The 20,686-nt window shown below is 44.4% G+C and overlaps 2 protein-coding genes across 2 annotated transcripts in view; one reads left to right on the forward strand and one right to left on the reverse strand.

The window, feature by feature from the left end:
- Nucleotides 1–10,630: 10,630 nt before the first annotated feature.
- Nucleotides 10,631–20,076, reverse strand: THOC7 (THO complex subunit 7). Its single transcript, XM_057397367.1, has 8 exons — nucleotides 19,853–20,076; nucleotides 19,239–19,356; nucleotides 18,213–18,340; nucleotides 17,325–17,411; nucleotides 16,149–16,206; nucleotides 12,394–12,460; nucleotides 12,209–12,278; nucleotides 10,631–11,011 (listed from the first exon to the last, which is right to left on the reverse strand). The coding sequence occupies exons 1-8, from the start codon at nucleotides 19,869–19,871 to the stop codon at nucleotides 10,944–10,946; spliced, it is 615 nt and encodes a 204-aa protein (XP_057253350.1). The 5' UTR covers nucleotides 19,872–20,076; the 3' UTR covers nucleotides 10,631–10,943.
- The window catches only part of ATXN7 (ataxin 7), an 82,111-nt gene continuing 81,406 nt past the window's right edge, over nucleotides 19,982–20,686 (forward strand). Inside the window, exon 1 of the mRNA XM_057397356.1 lies at nucleotides 19,982–20,102. The gene's annotated coding sequence lies outside the window, so the exon portion shown is untranslated. The remainder of the gene's footprint in view (nucleotides 20,103–20,686) is intronic.

Genomic DNA, 20,686 nt, shown 5'->3' on the forward strand with positions numbered 1-20,686 from the left:
GTGACACCTCAAGAGCAAGTTGTGCTGAACAAGTAAATGAATTCAGGGTTTGCCGTCAGTCTTCTAAAGATGCAACTTCAGGGTTTAAGAGGGTTTTTTCCAGTTAGAAAAAAGAAATGGATATAAGCTGTTTTCAGCAGCTGTCTGGTTTCAGAAGGGAAATGCAAGCCATGGAGGGTAGATTCTCTGAAGCATGGTAACCACTTTGGTGGAACTATCATTATAAAGAGAGGATAAAATAAATACATTCTAGACTGAAAGAAGATGTCATAGAAATGGTTCCAGTATCAACAGTAAATATTTTGCCCCTGCATAAAAGCTCTAGGCAGTCCTGTCACATACAAGGAAAGGAGGGATGCTGCGAATCCTATAGACATAACCCCAGTGTTTCTCAGTGTCCTATAATGTGAAGAAGTTAAGGCCAATTACAGGACACTTAATAGTAATAAAATACCCTCTCTTTACCCTTTGGAGTGTGTATATGCTCAACTAGCATTGAATGTCACAGCAGCAAAGCTTGAAGTAAGATCTATCCTGGAAAACTTCATTAAAAGGTTTTAATAACACGAGAACTAAAACCCATGGCAAATGCTGGGGCTGGCTAGTGTTCTGAGATGTCTTTATGCAAAATCTGCTGCCAGTTCAAATTAACATCTCGCATAACTAGCTCTGGAATGAGAAGTGATAGTCTGAGTGCTGAACAAACCCCAATTTCTATCCCTGCTTATGCCCTGCCCTAAGGTTAATCCTCCCTCCTTTAGCACAGCTCTTCAAAAGCTTATGGAAAAGGTGTCAAATCGTCATTCATAAGGTTTAAAGAGGTGGACAAAGAAGTATTTTAGCATAGCTTAGATGTCACTAGTGCCTGCTAGAAGCTTTGAGGCATACCCCTGCATGTTGTGATATTTGAGCTTTCCAGCACAGAAAACTGTGCTTAATAATCTGAGGTTTAGAAAAATATGCAAAACGTAAGTAATGGAAACAAATAAGTGTATTTGTGGCATTCAGAATCACATGAGGCCAAGCATCAATATCTGCTTCTGCAAAGGAAGTGCTGGGAATACTGGCTCTGTGTAATTAAGACATGGTGTGTCTTGATCAGCAAGCTTTTATTCCCAAGTGTTGCTTCTTCTGAGCTCTGCAGGGACCTTTCCCTTGAGGCAGGCCTGAAGGTTGGAAATATGTTCTCAGAGACGCATCGCAGTGCGGGTGATTTCCTGGGTAGTGAATGTCTCTGTGCAACGGCTGAGCATCCCTGTGTGTCCCCAGGCAGGGGATGAGTGAAAAGCCTGTACACTGGTCCTCACTGGAGACCCATGATGGAAAAGGCAGGGAGGTGAGGAAGGTCCATGCCTTGGCTGGGGCTTTGTCCCCACTGCACTGAGAGCAGGGCTGGCTGCATAAGCCAGCCACAGCCTGGGTCTCAGCACACTCCTGCCTTGCTGGCAGGTAACATCTGTCTGTGCAGACATCCCTAGATCAGCGTTTGTCATTTCTGTGACCCTGTTCCTCACCCTGCGCTTGGTTTGAAGTGGCTTGACCTAACAGCAGCATTTACCGGGAGTGTTTCCATCGCACTCCCGGGATGTGCAATGGCTGCTGCAGGGTAGGGAAGTTTTCAGCAGGAAACTCACTGAATAGGTGATGCTGGTGTGTCTGGTACCTGTATGCACAGGGCTATATGAGCTTACAGGTACTTGTATGCTCACTGGTTGCCCCTTGGCTGTGTGCTGCCGGCTGCTCTCTCCTCTTGACCTGCTTGGCTGTGGGATGAGCACAGGCTTGGAATGTGTGAACCATTGCAGGGGCAGGCAGTCCGGGGGAACTCCACTCTGCAGCATTTGAATGCTTTGAATTCCTGAATGAAGGAAAAAGGGAAGTTGAACCTCAGCCTGGTTCTGCAATGGCTCAGAAGCTGGAGAAGGGACAAGCTTCATCTCATTTTTAATGTTTTTAATATTGTAAAGTAGTGAGTTCTTAACCTCTTAATGCTTAATGAAATTTTATTGTTTAAAATCTATTTTTAAAAAAAATTTAAGTAATAATTGAATAAATCCCCACTGGTACTTAAAGCACCTTCTAAACAGACTTCAGCAAAGCTCCTTGGTGATACTGAGCAATAACTGTCCCAGTGCTTGGAAGGTGGAACACGTTAAAGCAGCACCTATGTCAGCTTCAGTGTGATTGCAGAAAGCCTGGCGAGATACTTGCTCTCCTCAGGATGTCCTCACCCCATACTGTGACAGAGGAATCGTTGAAAGTTAAAGGAAAACCCACTATTCATTAATGTAAGGACTTCACTGAAATTTCCCCAAAGCCCTTAATAGGCAAGGAACACATCTTAATAAGCAAGAAGTACAAAAAGGCTCCTTAAAACTTTAATTGCTGGTCTATAACTCTAGAACTGGCAATCTTGCTTTTAATGGCTCTGCTGTACAGCTGGATTGTCAGCCACTGAAGTTACTAGTTTATAATTAAAATGCTGGCAGTTCCTTAATTATAGGCACTGCTACAATATCACTCACCACTGTAATTGTTTGGTTTTCTGATGGAGAGCATGAGCAATTATTTTCCTTCAGGATCTTCAAACGAAATATTATTGGGAAGGAGATGCTCATCATGTCAGCCTACTGCTGAGGGAAAGGTACAGCGCACAGTGTGCTCTGCAGGAAACACTGCAAGAAAAAGTGCTTCCAGAATGAACAGTTTCAGGGTGAGGTTTTCAGCCACCCAGGCTGACAGCAGGGTAGGATCTGACATGGTAAATGCTGGGATTGCTCTCTCCCCTTGGGGGCTGGAAAGCCAGGGTGGATGTGCTGACAGCAGGGACGTAATAATGCTGTCCAAGAGCTCAATTCCCATGTTATGTGAAACCCAACCTTCTCTTCTGTTTTGCTGCAGAAAAAAAATATTGGGCCACTGTCAATAGAGGAGCTTTTTCACCTGTTCAGTGCTTTGTCTGAGTGAGCAGTAGCACAACTGCACACTAAATTCAGTGGCCAGATCATGGTACAAGAAGCCTTGTAAAGCACAACTGGTCTGGGGGAGCTGCTGCGGGAAGATCACATCCAGGCAATGCTCAGGTGTGTGACAGAGCCCACCTCATCCCATGGCTGCAAGGGCTGGGGCAACAGCACAATGGCTGGTAAAGGAGTGTCAGTCAGAGTGCAAAGGGTAGAAATTTTCCTCATGTGAATGGTTAAATGTTGGAACCGGGACCCGGAGAGGTTGTGGGACCTCCAACCCTGGGGACACTCAAATATGCTGGTCCAGGCTCTGAGCAGCCTCACCTAACTCTGAAACTGACCCTGCTTCAGAGCAGGAGGTTGGATTAGAGACCTCCAAAGATCCTCTGCAGCCTAAATCACTGGGTGATCCTGTATGGGCAGTTCAGGTACATTACTTTAACCTGTGAGTTAAGAAAAAGCAAAGAGAAGGAAGTCACCTGGTGTGCAAGAGGGGACCGGAGGGAGGTGCAGCATCCTCACATGGTGCCCAGGCACACCAGGTCCCTTGCATGCAGACCAGTAGCTACTCTGCTGTGAAGCCCCAGGAACAGACACCTCAAAGCGATTTCAGTGTCTTTCTGGCTCGAGTGCACCATCCAGGCACCTTTACAGCATTTTAGCAAACAGACACAATCTGCTCCTGTTACACTCACTGGAATTGCTGCTGAAATTAATGAGCAGGAAAAGGATGGGGTGCTGAACCCAGCTAATCACAGGCACAGCAACAGGCAGGTAGCAATTTGGAGATAATGCAACTGGGAATCTTGCTTGTCTCATTTGCACTGATAATCAGTTCATTTTGGTTACTATTATTTCTCAGTGAAATTGCTGCTCTCTGTTCCACATGCCCTGACTCTTCCCCCGCAGTTTTCCCAAGGGATGAGCAATTGTAAAGCAAACAAGCAGAGGAAGTTTGACATTGGGTGATAACAGGGCAATGTGAATTAGCAAGGTAGCTGAACCTTCCAGTGCTTCCCCACGTGTCAAGGCAAATAATAACGAGTATTTTCTCCTCAACTGTGTGTGGCTTTGTATTATTATTTGTATTGCTGGTAGAGGCATGGGAGTGGAAGCAGTGAAGGGGGCTCTGGGCTGGCTGGATTGAAAAGCCATCGTAGTGATGGGGGTGAGGCTTTCAGCAAAACATGGGAGTCCCTGAGATGTGTATGCTGATTTAATCAGTTTAAGCTTCCACAAGTGCTTTTGGATTGTCTGCAAGGTTTCAAGCTGTGGGGCTGTGTATGTGTGTGTGCACATGCACATTTGTGCATATACAAGCACATGCAGAGGCTATAGGTCTACTCCTGGAGAATGGGAATAAGACAGGGACAATCAGCTCACAGTTAAATTTCTTCGCTTTTCCTTTCTTTATTTTGCTTCTTTTTTTCTTCTTTCTGCTCTTCCAAGAAAATAAGCCCACTGGCTCACATCTCTTACGTGGTCACTCCCTGCAGGCACCGCAGTGGTTTAATGCTACAGGCTGTCTTTGAGCACTCTGCCTGGAGGATTTGTTATGTTTTAGTTGTTTCTCCCTATGGAGCTGTGTCCCACAGTTTCTTTTCACCCCAAGCCAAGCTTGCTCTGCAGCTGGCTGCATGCAGGTTACAGGGTTTTTGAAGTCCTCTGCTTGCTACTTGCATTAACAGGAGAAAGTATTCCCACTTCTCTTTAGTAATTCTCGTCCTCAGGCGCTGTTAGTGGCATAAACCATCTATCAGCTGGCAGCAGGCTACAGCAGGAATCGGCACACTTGAAAAACCCATGACATGGGATTAAAAACCATCCATAGGCCAAGTAAACACGAGCAAAGGCCAGGCCTGTGGGAGCGGGGTGCAGGCACTGCTGAGCAGAGCCCGAAGTCCCTTGCTGCATCACCAAGGCTGAACTTGCACAGCGTTTCTGCTGGTCCTGCAGTCACAGCTCTGTGGAAAAGCTGTGCTGCCAAACATTCCTTTTATTTTCCTTAGGATTCTGTCCCCAGAACACCTGCAATGGTTTTCCTGCTCTTTCTCACTGGATTTTTTCATTTTATCTGAGTGGTTTTGCAACCTCCATGCATTGTTTTCATCATGGTCCCTAAACCAGATCACAAGAGCAGTGTTGTTTCCTTCTTGTCACCACTCTGACCCCAAAAGAGAAGTGTTTGTTGGGTACTAACTGCAGCCCTTATATGATGTCTAGTGAATCAGCATTACATGAGAGGCCTGAAATGCAGGTAAACTGTTTTGGTTTATTCCATATTACATTATTTGGTGTAGGATAAGCATCAGCAAAAACAAAACCAGTGTTTGCTGATGCACTTGAAGAATTGGAGTCTGGGTTTAGTCCTATTTAAGCTTAGAGAATATCTGTATCTGCATCTTGAGAGATGCGGCAGTGGAACACAAAACCCCTTTTTATACCCCTTTACATTCAGTAAATATGCTGGCTATTTACTATATTAGAGCAAGGAGATTACATGACTGGTTTTCCTTGTGTGCCTCAAGATCCTTTGCCATTGCTTAGTGTACTTAGTGAAGCAGCTAGCCGGTTTGATGGGTTAGGCAGTAAGGAGGAGAAAGGGAGAGAACATAAGCACAAGTTGAATACCAATGGAAGCTGTCTATTCAAAAAGGGATTTAGTGTTTCTTACAGCATCCTCCTGATGAGTAGCACTGAAAAATTAAATCCAAACACATGCCAAATACAGCGCTTTGCTTCCCCAGCTCTTCAGCACAGTCTTTATGCCCAAGCAGGTCCTGGAGAGCACTGCCTATGCTGCCACCCGCTGCCACAAGCAAAGGTGGCATTGCCAGAGCCCACACTGTACAGAAAGAAATCTTCCCTTGGCTTTGGTGCTTATTGCTGGGTTGAGAAAGGCTGGTCCTGGGGATTTTGTTCTCTTCATCAGTGTGCTAAGTAGTGCTGGGAAGAACCTGCTTTTATACGAATGAATATGTGCCCCTGACAGGATGAGTCCTGAGATGCAGAAGTTGTCTCATTCTTTCAGTGAATCCCACTGCTGCTACAGACCTTAGCTTGGATGATCACATTTTATTTGACTGAGGCACACATCTCCCAGGGAAGGTTTCTGTCACCAGGACCATCAGTTTGCCTTCAGTCACATCTCGAGTCCACCCAGTAAAGTGTCATGCTGGTATGTCAGGAGGGCAGAGACCTCACACAGCACTAGAAGCTTTGAAAAATAAGCAGCATGCATTGGCCGCCCCAAGGACAAGCTCCAGCATAAACTGTCTCCTGACACTGGGGCATTCATGGATGTGTAGGCAGGTAGCGGATGCTCCCGCTACAGGAGAAGTTCCTGCTCTGATTTTGGGGACACTAATGACATAATGGCAGGGGTGGTGGCCCCTGTCCTCCACAGCCCTTCCTATCTCCAGCAGTCACAACAGAGTGAAGCAGAACTGATCTGAAAGCTTTCTGATCTGAAAGTGAGCTCATGCAGAATGAGTCGAAAGGTATCAATGGTAACAAACACTAAGAAAGAAATCAAGATGTCATTTTTTTTTCCAGGTTTCCTGTCAAATAAGTTAAAACATCTCCACCTCTGAATTTCTGCCATGTTGGAAAAGTTCCCTAAATATAACTGGGAGAAGCTACTTTGGACATTGGTGGTTATTCCCATGTGTTGTGTCTAAACTTGGCTCTTGTGCTTGGTAATCAACCAGAAGCTTTTTGGTTTTGGCTTTGAAGCCTAATGTCATTTGGGAGGCTTTTTTCAGCAACAATAATGTGCCCTAGTGAAAATATTTTGTTTGAAATAGGAGCTAATGCTTGGAGATTTTGGTGCAGCAAGTTCAATATAAAGATGAATTTCACTTAGTTCATGCAAGATTTAAGTGTAGTAATGTTTTATGTAGGAGGGGTTGGAAAGGTGGCTGCAGACAACTTGACCTGCCGGCTCAAAGCTTATGTTGGTTTTTGTTCCAAAAGTGTTACTAGTGGGTCCTATTTGTTCCACGCAGTACACACTGTTATTTCCAGCATGTATTTGAGATGAAACCCTTTTCTGTTCAGAACAGCACGATCCTTTCCTCCTTGGAGATAACCCATCATTTTAAATTCTCTCAGTGGTAACTTGCAAGCAAACTGGCAAAGCACTAAAAAAAAAGTTGTTTTGTTGATTTTGCTTTTAATCTTTCCTCAATGTGAGAGCGATTTAAAAGCGCCTGTGTCTCAGCCATTGACTGTCTGAGGCATTCTCACACAGCATAACACTTTGAGCAAACTTTTGCCAAGTTTCTTACTGTGATGCTACAAATCCTGAGCATCTCTGTATGGAATGATCCAAAAACATCTCTCGCCTTGGGCTAGGTGACCAGAGGCAGGAAACATGGAGGGTGCTTGACTCCTGCTTTTCCTGTCCTTGTGTGGGAGAGGAAAGCAGGAGGTGTCTGCTCTTATCAGTAGGAAAATTAAATATTGATTACTTGTTGTCATGTTGTGGGGTGTTAAAAACAGCAAAGGTTTCAGTACTGAACCTTTCACTCCTCGGCAGTGTTTTATGTGGGTTTGGGTGGTTTAGGAGAGGTTTGGAGAATCACAGAATCATCTGGGTTGGAAGGGACCTTAAAGTTCATCCAGTTCCAACCCCTGCCACAGGCAGGGACCCCTTCCACTAGAGCAGCTTGCTCCAAGCGCCATCCAACTTGGCCTTGAACGCTGCCAGGGATGGGGCAGCCACAGTTTCTTCGGACACCCTGTGCCAGCACCTCAGGGCATTTCAGGCGACACGCTGATAAACCAAGCTGGGGAGGGGAAGCAGAGAGAACCCTTTGAGTCTTTAACCCCTCCAGACACCGTTTTAACGGGTTTTAAAGGACTTGTGAGGCCGGGAAGTGATGGAAACACCCTCCGAGGGTAGCGAGCTCCGCCGGTTCCCCGCTCAGCGCGCTTGGGGACAGCCCGGGCTCTGCTGCCCCCTGCCGGCCGCCCGCGGCTCCCGGCTCCCGGACGTGGCGCTCCGTGCCTGGGGTGCGGGGAGCGAGCAGGGTGTGCTGGGCAGGAGGGCACGCGGAGCTCGGCGGTGAGCTCTGCACCGAGGGAAGCCGGAGATGAGTTTTATGCCGGTGGGGTGGAAGCTAAACGCTGCCCGCGTCATCCTGCCTCTGCCTCGCCTCAGCAGATGCTCCTCTGAGCAGCCTTGAGTCACTTCGGTAGTTTCAGCGCTGTGGCTAAGCCCGTGGGTTTAACCCTTGGGCGGTGTGAGCTGGCACTGCCGAGAGCTGTGGTGGTGTGCGTCATCCAAACGTGCAGCCCCACGCAAAACCGACACGGAACAAACTGAACAGATGTAGAAAAACGAGTTTGCCTCTGATCCTCATAGGTTCCTCGATTAATACCTGCTCCTGGCATTCAGCAGCTCTGCTTCCGGGCTCTCTAGCAAAACAAGCCCTCCACCATTTCAGCCTGCAGAGGTTCATCCTTCCCTTCAGGTCTCTGCTAACCTGGACAAATACCATGGAATGTTACATCCCAGCTTTAGGATTACTCTAGAAACCTTGGCTTGGGACACTCTGCTCCCGGCCTTGGCTTTGTGTCCCGGCAGTTGTCGTCCTGCCGGGTATAAGGGGGTAGAACAGGCTTCTTGTTCTGCCTTTGTACAGTGCCTGCAATGTGTGGGCCCTGGGGTACAAGTGGCACTTACAGGGACTTTTTTAACATGGATAATAACATTTGTTAAAACAGACCTGAGAAATGACGGTGAAGGTTACCCAGGAACACATGTGACAATCAGGATGACGCATGAAAGGTAGAGCCCTTCTTTACTGCTTTACTCCCCTGGTTCTGTTGTGTATATTAAGTGGTTCATACACTAGTACAATATATCCAAGATTGCATCACTGTAGTTCAAACTTGAGTATACTCCTTACTTTGCTGTGCATTTGTGTTGCTTCTCTGCTGTACAACTTCTGTTTCCACTTACATATTCTTTTACCAGAGGGGCAGACACAGGCTGTTTCTGGTCAGGTTCTGTACAGAGCAGCATGAGCTGTGGGGTAAGATACTTGAGTTATACAGGTAATTTCCAAAGAACTGTGTAAAACAGGAAAAATTGAGGTTTTGATGACAATGCCATCACAGAGACCATTTGAGCTGGTGAATGTCGCCACCTCTGCAGCAAAATACAATCCAGGTAGGCACAGACGGCCTTTCAAACACAGAATATATATGCTTTAAGCGTGTTTAGATTTTGTCATTTATGATCCTTGTAATTCATACATGCATAGAAGTGACTCCTCCCTGGTTTGGCAATAACTTAATATTGCTGCTCTACAAAATAGTCTACTATTCACTGTTGTTAGGAGGAGGGTGTCTGAAATTGAGAACACTAAATACTTTTTGACAATGTATTTTTCATATTAAATACCTTTTGTTTGCTTACCCATCCCTCCCGATCTGCAACATTTGTAGTGCAGGAGAAGCCCTGCATGCCTCCACAGGTTCTGTCAGGCAAACCTCAGCTTCCCCTGTGTTCTGAGCTGATCAGCTGTGAACTGGAAGACTTCTGACAGCTTATTAGTCCAGGGCTGTGTTGTGCTACCAAAATTGTTTGACTCCTCGTTCAGCTGGCTTGCCTTTAGCAAACTTGGAATGTGAGCAAAACAAGCTTGGAAATGTCTGTTCAGAGATCCACTGCCACTGAGTGGGAATTACATGGCATTTAGACAACAGGAGTCCAGAGCCACACTCCTGGAAATCCCTCAGCTGTCACCTAGCTTGAGGAGGTGGCTCTATTTTGTGTAAGATCGTTACTTTACTTCAACCATATATGCTTATGACTCAGTCTGAGCACAGTCCAAACCATGTTTCCTTTATCCAAACCACTGGAGGCTTTTTGTAACAGGTGTTCTTAGAACATAGAGAACAGGTACTGACATGACCTGCTGCTGCCCCTTGTTTCTTCTCCCTGCCTTGCAAAAGCTTATACTCACTTCACTTGTTGGGAAGGTTGAAACTTGTATTTCCTACCTCCTGACAGACTGCAGGATGATCCAGGTGGATAGATTCCACCTTCCCTATTAATAATAAAAGTATCTGAGATTCTTTAACAGCGTGATTGCTGCTCTAATGCTTCAGTTTGTCATGAGAAAGAAAGTTACACCGTATGTCTTGGGAACTATTATGTATTTTGTAATGGCCAATTGGCAGATAAAATCCAGAAACAGGTTATAAATGGTGTTGGGATTAGATTCCTCCTTCTACACGAACAGTTTTTGAACTGCAGTTTCAAACACGTAATTTCAAAGTGTGACTTTTGATGCAGTTGCACAGAACACAGCATAGTGAGGCTCAAATCACTGCAGTTCTTTGCATCACCTTGAGAAGAAAATAAAGCTAGTGCAGTATGATTTTTGTTGGTTTACACCCCTTGACAAGCATGAATTCTACAGAAGTAACTTTTTTTTATGTGAAACTAACAAATTCTAGTCTAGTCACAAGTGAGTTTAAAATGGCAGCTACCCTGACAAATTAAAGCCCTATTTAGTTCAGGTTTAGGTCCCATCTGGACTCAGGTATAGAGGCCAGGACTCATGCAAAGATGCACCATCCTCAGTCCAATGTGAAATAAGTAAAGGTGTCCTTACTATTAGGCTCAATGTGTGCTAAACCCACAGAACTCTTTGTAAACAGCTTTTATTGACAGTGTTTTGCAAACACCTTAGTTCATGAACATTGTGTAGACGTTTCATCCTTTATAAAAACAAAGTATATTTCTTATCAGGAACTGCAAACTTTGTGGATTAATGCAAACTGCCTGTGTGGATCTGTAACTGTTTTCCCCTGAAGAAAAAACAAGTATTTGTGTATAGAACATCACAGAAATAGTAGAAAACAATTTTTTTTTTCTCCATCCCTCTTTACTGTTGGTTTCAACACAAACTGAAGACACTTGGACATTCTTCAGAAGTATGGTCAGTCTTCATATCACATCTACTGTTTGGTCTCTGTTTCGATCTGAGTTTCCTGAGATTCTTCAGCTTCTGAAAGTTTTTCATCATCTAAAATTCAATAGGACTGTTAGTCAAACATGCTTGGCGGTACTTACAGACTGCATTGCAGAGCACTTAAATACTTTATGTTGATTGCCTTAAATGTGTAGTTGATTGTCTTATTACACAAAATGCTGAATTCAAATTGAAACAAAATCCTTCAAAGCTTAAGGGTTTTGTCTGCAAAAGCTACTGCAGGAAACATGGGGTAAACCCTACAGCATCAATGCAAGCAAAAAGTACCAAATTTAAATCACATCCTTTCACTTTGCCTATTAATGGTTTATTTACTTCAAACTGAAGCTGTGCTGTCCACTGAACTGTTACTTTTTTCACAAAATCCTAGAACTGAAAGGTAATCTATACATTCATACGTATTTTAGAGACCAATACTTAAGTGTTAGTAGCACATAACAACATCCCTCTGCTAAAATGCACCTAGGATTAGCAGTTTATTCTGCTTAAGTAGATCTAGACAGCCTCAATGAAAATCTGCTCTGATAGCCATGTATGTATTTAATCAGGTCACGCTCAAAGGCTATACCAATGATTCCATCTTTGAAAGACATGGCAAATACTCAGCAAATATTACTTGAAACAATACCATCCATATTAGAGAATGAAAAGTAAATGCTGATTTGAAAATATTAAGTGTTTGTATGACAAAAGATGAGTATGACTCAATTCCTGACTTTAGCTCTTGTGTATGCTAGTTTTAGTCCCTCCTCTATTACAGACTCGCTGTCTGAGCAACTCATTTTGCTTTCCTGTATTCCAATTTCTCTTTAGCAAAGCCTCAAACAATACCACAATGGCAGTGACACATTCATAACCACCGAAACTGGAATTACACAAACAAGTTTGGAAGTATGCCCAAGAATACTTTCCTGTAAGAAATACTTTTTCTGTTTAAAAACAGAAACAACCTCAAATTGTCATTCTCCACCCTCACGTTTTAAATAAATTTGTTGTCTACAACAGACTAATCTGAAGCTAGTCATGAAATGACACAGTGGCCAGTTTGTAGGAGAAAAAAATCTCAGAGCAGTCTCAGGCTCTGGGCTACTACTGGAAAAAACTTGCCGCTGATTCAAGAGGTCTCCAACCTCAGCTGCACACATCTGGCCACTGCTGGAAGCTGCGAGTCCTTTTGATCTGCTGAAACCCACCCCAGTTATAGATAAAATACCCAAGAACACCACTTACTCTCTAGGGTTTGCTGAAGTTCATGGATGGTGCTCAGGAGAACATGAAACTGCTTTCTTCTCAGTTCCAACTGGAATGATAAAAATACGTATTTTAGGAAACAGAGCACAGACAGCACATAGCAGATTCTCCATTCATTATGTTCCTAATAATTTATTATCTAACAATCTCTATGAAAAACCTACCTTATCTTCAACATTCTCTTTAATGTGAGAAAGATGTTGCAGTTCTTTCCCCAAAGCTTCCAGCTGCCTGGAAAGAAATTGTTGCAGTATTTTTAAAAAGTTCTGTAAAGTTCTTGCAAAATAGATATGAAGTAAATAAAGAAAAAAGAACCATTAAATAAACAGCATAGCTAAACAAAGCCTAACAAATGAAGTGACACAGAGATAAGGCCCCTTCACATAGATGTTAAATTACAGAAAACACAGTCTTCAAGCCGGGATGCTTAGTGATAGGACAAGAGGTGACGGTTTTAAACTTAAACAGGGGAAGTTCAGGTTAGATATAAGGAAGAAGCTCTTTACTGTGAGGGGGGTGAGGCACTGGAATGGGCTGCTCAGAGAAGTGGTAAATGCTCCGTCCCTGGCAGTGTTCAAGGCCAGGTTGGACAGAGCCCTGGGTGACATCGTTTAGTGTGAGATGTCCCTGCCCATGGCAGGGGGTTGGACCTGGATGATCTTAACGTCCTTTCCAACCCTAACCATTCTGTGGTTCTGTAACAGCGGTATACAGGGCATTTGGGCTGTTAACAATTCAGTCCTGCTACAAACATGGTATTTACAATACAATACATACAATGAAAGTTAAAAGCGGGTTACATTAAACACCCATGGCATTTTCATAGGTTTTGCTACTTCACAGATTTTTTCATGTTGACATAAGATTAAATAAAAACACAGCATCAACCTGGAGAACATATCTGATAAACATACATACCCAACATACAAACACAACAACTGACCACACACAGTCAAGTACGTTATCTCTGACAACGGCCTGACCAGACAGGCAACATGTAGACTTTACAGCAAGCATATGTAGAATAATCTATGTTTTTGATGGAATTACATGCTATAACTTATGCCTTACAGCACAGAATTTAACACTGTGATCCATATAAATACTCACTTCCTTCTCAAATGCCAGGTTTTAATTTAATTGCTTGCCTCTGGCATCAGGAGATAAAGGAAACATGCAACACCTGTAATCTCCATTATTATTGAAGTATATTATCTTTCAACATCTCTTGGGATCTTCCTGCAAGCATTTCTGGTCTCACTTGGACCCACCACATCCAATCCTTTTTGAGGTAGGGCAAAGACAAATAGGTATAATAATGTACACCAGCTTTCATATGAGGACACAGCATCATCTCAAACTCAAATGTCCTGTTTGGTCCTTCTAATTTCCCTCTAATGCCTACCACAATTGATGCTTGGTGCAATGAAAACAATGTGTTTCTTTAAAGGTGAAGTGGACTGAAGATGTTCATCCTTGATCAGCAGACAGAAATATGTTAAGGCCCAGAAAGGAAATAAAGCTTTTTCTGAAGCACTGAGAACTCCTGCAACTAGTCTGGGCAGGGAACCACAGCAAGGCCTCCAGTCCTAAGAAACTCATGATGGTTGGGAAACAGTTTAGTGCTACCTGAGGGGGTTGTCTTCTTTTGAGCCACTACACTTGGTACCTTGAAGGGAATGCCTGGAAGAGGGCTGGGTGTGACATTATCCTTTCCTTTAATGGAAACATACCAACAGCTTATAAGCTTATACAGTGGTTTTACTAGTTTCTGAAAGGCTTCCATTTGGCCAAATGTTGCTGTTTACACCGTGCTGTCAGGTATAAGCAGACTGTGAGAAGACATGCAATTTTTCTTCCAGTAACATCCAAGCTAGATCTCGAATTTTACTTTCCACTCCAGAGAATCTCTGCCTAGCCTTCTCATTTCTGTATCTCCTTTTCTAAGACTTGGTGTCTTGTCTTGGTCCTTTTATGGACCAAGCAGCTCTTCTGATACTGCATCTAATTACACTGTGGGCACTGCCATTTAGTAGTTCAGCTCCTGTTACTTCCTGAATTGGCTCTTGTGTATTACTTGTGACTAAGCTCATAACAGCTTTTCTTCCTTTGTGCTGTACGACTAGTTGTCCAAGAAACAGTCCCTTTATAAGCATAAAGTATTTTTGCGAACTTTGTTCTATTGTGCCATATAACCTGTAAAGGCTATAAATGTAACTCCTGTAATAAACCATGACATTTCTCCTCACAAAAGGTTTTATCGAGTTTTTTTAGTGATTAAGAGTCCACAAGAAGTGTGACATTGTCAGCGAGGCTTCCTGAATTCTGATGTAAGGGTGATTCTTCTTGGTTAACAGTCTCATTTTCTGTATGCTTTCCTCAAACTGGAGAGAAAGGAAGCCTTCTAATTGAAGCACTGAATGAAAACTTATCTGATTCCTGTATTTAAAGGCTATTCATTTGGAGAGGTGAGTTAAAGCTAAAATACCTAATGAACCAAGGCTCCTTTAAAAATGTTCCATTCTGTAACCAGGCCCTATTTCCCCATCTGTAAAATGAAGGATCATACTATATTATAGTTACAGTCTATGTTTTTGACTCCAGATATGAAGGACGAAGGGCATACACTGTGGCTGCTCTTCCAGAGGACTACACTGTTTTTTCTAACCATAATACACTCTGGTAAGTAGATTATAAAGTTAAGTTTAAGAAGAGACAAAATACTCAATTTACTAGCTGGACCTTACCATCATTTCTAGCTTTGCTTAAAAAACTTACACTTGGATGTGTTAAAACAAAATTAGAACAACCTCTCTAAACCTAAACCTGGCATCCTCTAAGAAGAAAGTATCATCACTTAGGTATTTCAGTTCTTATTTGATTTATTGAAAACCCTCAGTTCTGTAATGCTTTATTATGAAGCCTCACTTGATAAATGGCACATGCTGCCTAATGAAGCAGTCATGCCTCATAAGAGCTGCCTGTAATAATTGAAGTTGTAATAAAATCAAGGCACACAAAAACCACACACAAGAAAGGAATGTGTGAAATACTCTCAGTGGCTTTATACCTAGAAACATCTTATTTTTAGGGTAATATAATAAAAAAGTCTTCCTTTTGCCATTAAAGATCATGGAATGTGAAAAGACAGCATCCCTCTGCAATTTCACTGGAAATGGGCAACAGGATAGGCAAAAGCTGTGCTTAAATGACAGCAGTAACACTACGCTGCATCTGTAATCAGATTGAGAACAAACTCAAAGATGCAGTAAGTTCTGGAATGTTTCTGGGCCTTGAAGTTAAACAGATTATCTCTTCACAAATGACCCAAAAGCACAGATAGTAATCCAAATCCCACAGTGACACAAGCAATACTGTAAGTTACATGCAAGACTAGTTGGACAACAGGTAGGTCTAACCTGCATGCCAGAGCAGGTTATACTGTGGTACACCATGCAATCATTTATAACCGGGCATGCAGGAACAACTACTACAAGGAAAACAAAAAAAAACCTAAAAGCTTTCTCCCTGCTTTGTCTTGTACGTTAGGCATTTTGGGTGTCTACTGATTCCTTCGCTGGCACACTTTACAGCACTTCCCCACTATCTCTCTTTTCAGAGTAGTCCATTCCTGGTAAACTAACATTAGATGTCCATTCACCTCTGAGTTCACTTATTCGCTTTAGCAATGGAAACATCTCAAATACAGAATGACCAGCAACATATCTGAGCCTATGCAAGAGGGAGATTAATGAAAGAAAGATGATGAGGGCACAATTTTAAAACAAACGCCAAGTTTTTCTTGTGTCACAAGAAATTACATAAAAGTGAGGAAAGGTCAAACTGAAACCAAGGAATGTCAACTATGGTTACTTTCAACTTACTGGCTTATTATAATTTAATGTAGTTTCACACTTACTTCAGTGTTTCATGTCTGTCTGGATGGTGCTGTATGACTTTAGCCAATGCATCATATTCTGAAAGAAATTTAAATTGTTATCTAAATAATGCTTAAAGTATTGATTCAAGAACCAAAACTCAGGTACCACAGAATGGTGCAGATTTTTTTCTCCTTCCTGAAAAACTATTTTAACATTCTTCCAATTTGTAATAACACCTTACATATGTAAGAAAAGTACCTGCAAATATACATATACAAAAATGTACATAATTTATACCATAACATCTCATTACATCAAAGGAGATTTTAAATAAACTACAAATATGACTGTAGGCCATTATCTACTCAATCAGACTTACCCAGTACTAGTGATTAGTAAAGGATGTGGCCAGAAAACACCTTTAGGTAGCTCTGCATTGCTGCACACTTGGTCATTTGTATGACCAAAGCATTGGTTTTAGATACAGTCTAACTTATGTGTACAGAAAATGGTGCTGATGTTACACATAGACATTTTTCTAAGAACTTTAAATGTTCTTAGAAATGTTCTCATGCTGTCATGAGAAGCAACAGTATTTTTTTTACACATTAAGAACAGTATTATAGTTACACGGGCAAATAACATAGCCATTTCCTGATAGTAAGATAGTACATATGCCAACCACCTCATTCACATGGCAAAATCTGTGCTGCAGGCTGGTCAGAACATATCAGAAAGCAAACACTTTGGACCTGTGTTTGTGAAGACGTAAGAGTTCTACATTCCTACTGGTTAAAGTTCTTTTAATTTCCAGTTGAGTCTAAAATTATCCACAAAATTGATCAGTTGTGTTTAAAACGTTTCATCTGTTATACTCCTAAACATTCTCATTTAGCATTTTGATCATGTCAATAAAAAAACAAATTCTTCTCTTCCATTGCTAAACTTTTGATAAAACTACTACAGGGAAATGCTTTAAGTTTCTATTGAAATTATCAGCATATACTTTTAAGAGTAGGGAAAAAATACACCCCTCATAACAGGTTCAGTGAGGATATAAACAGTGTTGCTGGGTGTGTAACTGGCACCACTGTCTCTGTGTATAGTCCTTTGTACTTTGTAAAATTGGGAACCTGTTTTCCAATACAATGTATGTGAAAAGCCAACCAAACCCTGAAACTGCCCAGTGTATAAAAGCAGGTACTGCTCCTTACCCTGGCGGTTTTTTCGAATCCTTTTTGCTTGCAGGATTTGCTTTTTGCATTCAGAAATCTTCTCATGTGCTGCAGCTATGCTATTTTCTTAAAGGAATAAAGAAAGTACCCAGAGTTATACTTACATCAAACAATACATGTAAACAAGTTATTCTGCTAAATCATACAGAGATATAGAGCTAGTTGTGGCATAGTTGCCTGCCAGCTTTATCAGCTTCAAAACTACACACATTTCAATAGGTTAAAAAACCTCTTTATTTGTATTGCAGCAAGACCAGTAGAGGTCATGAAGATGATTAGGGGCTGAAGCATCTCGCACATGAGGACAGGCTGAGAAAATTGGAGCTGTCCAGCCTGGAGAAGAGAAACTGTGTGGAGACCTCATAGCAGGCTTCCAGTACCTGAAGGGAGCCAACAAGCATGCTGGAGAAGGGACTATTCTCATCAGGGACTGTAGTGATAGGACAAGGGGTAATGGGTTTAAACTTATACAGGTGAGATTTAGATTGGATATAAGGAAGAAGTTCTTTACTATAAGGCTACTGAGGTGCTGGCACAGGGTGTCCAAAGAAACTGTGGCTGCCCCATCCCTGGCAGTGTTCAAGGCCAGGTTGGACACATGGTCTTGGAGCAACCTGCTCTAGTGGAAGGTGTCCCTGCCCATGGCAGGGGTTGGAAATGGATGAGCTTTAAGGCCCCTTCCAACCCAAACCATTCAGTGATTCTGTGTGATTCTTTTTTTATATATTGATAAGATGCTTACAGCGTACGTATGAGTGCTCCCTATTAAGAAAAAAACCCTAAACCAGTCATGTATGCATTATGCTCACAAAATGTTCATGAAAGAACAACTGTCAAGCAGAAAACAGTTATATTTTATCACTTTACCTATGTCCTTATAGATTTTTTCATAGTTTTCCATTTCTCTCAGATTCATATCGTACACCAGAAGAGTTTTTCCCATTGAAAATTCACACTGGGATAAAGTACTCAGCATTCGTTGGTACTGGGTATATCTGAAAACAGACAAGATGTTAATTTGTATGTATTCATTATTCATTTATTAAATATTTATTAAGCTATTTATTAAGCTATTTATTCCTAAGCAGCATGGCCCCCTACCTTTACAGAACAAGAAAACAAACCCTCATATAGCAGAAGGGAAGTTAAACATTTAACAATTATTAACCAAAGAAAATATTTCAAGAAGTCAATGTTTATTTCTTTACAAGTTTAGAAACACGGCACCCATTAACACCACCAGTCTGTCCTTGTAGCTGTAAAGTGACTGTTACAGCATGGAGCAGATTGATCCAGGGGTTGTAAAATTCCCAGCTTGGGCTGGCTCTGTGACCACCAGGATTAGTATTTTAATAATGCACTGCTTCTCTGTACACACAATCACTATACTGAGCTCTCTGGGAATTTATATCCAGTGCTAGTAGAGATCCACAGCAGAACAGCACGTTATCACTCATCCAGTGCCACTTTAGGCTGGTTTGGGGGTTTTTGGTATTCAAACATGAAAGAGAACCACAGCAGCAGAATACCAACAGCACTCCCTTCCCTGACAGAACGACTGCAGAACTGCCAACTAAGATATCCGAGTCACAGTCCTGTTATAATAAAGAGCAGTGCTCCCAGACAACAAATCCTGAGGGCACTGGAGCGGTTCTCGCAGATTAGATGATACAGCCCTGCAGCCTTCAGTGATTTCTGACCTGGCTCGAGTCCTCATCTCCTACCACGGGGCTCGGCGTTTGCACTGGAAGCACCACAGAGCCATTGTGAACAGCACATGTATACATTTTAACACGGATCTTTTCCTAACGGATCAAGCCCAGTTTTCTGCTGAAACGCAAGCTAATCGGTTCCAAGGCTAAAACAAACAAACAGAAAACAGAAAACAAATACCCTTCCTCTTGAGATCCAGAATTACACCACTTAATGAAACTCTTCACCAACAAATTGATCCGCCTGTCGTCACCAGCACCATCGCCATCGATCAGAAGTCGCTTGCGGATAACTTCATCTGAGGGGAAAAAAAACCTCGTTTAATGCCTCACGCTATGGCAGCCGCATCCCCGAGCCGAGCGCGAGTTCCATCCCGGGCCCTCAGGGAACGATTCCCGGGGCTAAACAGGGAGGGTCCGCTCAAGAGCAGGCGCCGCAGGGCCGGAGCGCGCTGCTGAGGGACCCGGGCAGACAGGCCTGGGGGTGGGGGGCGCCCAAGGCCTGAGAGTGCCCCGGCATGAGGGGCCCCGGAGCGGAGCTGCGGGGCCGGGCTCAGGATGGAGACCAGCCTACGGGGTGAGAGGCCGGGGGGCCGCGGGGAGAGGCCTGAGGCCAGGGACTCGGGAGCCGTTCCCTGGCGGGCGGGCGAGAAAGCCGGGACTGTGGGGCGAAAGACGAGGCGGGCCCGGCGCTGAGGGGAGCGGAGCGGGCGGGGGTCGGGGCCGAAGCCGGGGCCGGAGCCGGGGCGCGGGAAGGGAGGGAGTTAGGAAGGAAGGAGTGGAGGGAGGTCTCACCGTCGGTCACGGCCCCCATGGCGGCGAGTGCCGGAGCCGACGGGGCGGCGGCAGCAGCGAGTGAGGTCAGCTTCCCACAATGCAGCCGGCGAGAGCGGCGGCCATGGAGGGGGAGGCGGTGGCAGCGGCTGGGGCCTGAGCCGGCTGTCGGCAGACGCGCGGGCCGGCGGCGGCTGCCGCGGGGAGGGCCGGCGGGCGAGGCCTGCGCCCCGCGTGGAACCGGCCCCCTGGCGAGGAGCGGCCCCGCCAGGTGAGGGGCCGACGGGGGAGGGAAGCGGCGGTCCCCGCGCCCGCAGCCAGGCTCCACCTCCCCGCCCCCGCCACCGCGCCCCCGGCCCCGCCGCCCCCCCGCCCGGGCCGCCCCGCCATGCCCCCAGCACATGCTCCCTCGCCCTTCGACGCGCCGTGGCGGGGTGGCCGCCGGGCCGGGGTGCCCCTTTCGCCACGGTCCTGCCTCCCAGTGTCCTCCCGGGGCCGCTGTTACCATCGCCCTTGGCTGCCCCCTTCTCCCCTTAGAGGGCTCCTGCGTGGCCTGGGGGCTGTGGATCGCATGGTGGAGCAGATGGATGGTCCTCCTGTGGTGCCCAGCACTGAGGTGATGGCGCCTCAGGGGTGGTAGGACCCACCATGGTGGCCGGACGGTCCCTGTGTCTTGAGTGAGCGGGAATAGCAGCCCCTTTGTGCCTGCTCCCTGGTAAGGGTGCAGAGGACGTGCTCATGGTGCAGGCATGAGGGAGCAGGTTGGCCTCTCCTGGGCTGCCCTTCAGCTCATCACTGAGGGGAGACAAGCAGCAGGGCCCATGGTGTAAAATACATCATTATTCTGGTATTTTC

The sequence above is a fragment of the Pezoporus wallicus genome, unplaced genomic scaffold, assembly GCF_028554395.1.
Source record: "Pezoporus wallicus isolate ANWC-B61680 ecotype Strahan unplaced genomic scaffold, APGP_CSIRO_Pwel_v1 contig_8714, whole genome shotgun sequence".
Taxonomy (NCBI): domain Eukaryota; kingdom Metazoa; phylum Chordata; class Aves; order Psittaciformes; family Psittacidae; genus Pezoporus; species Pezoporus wallicus.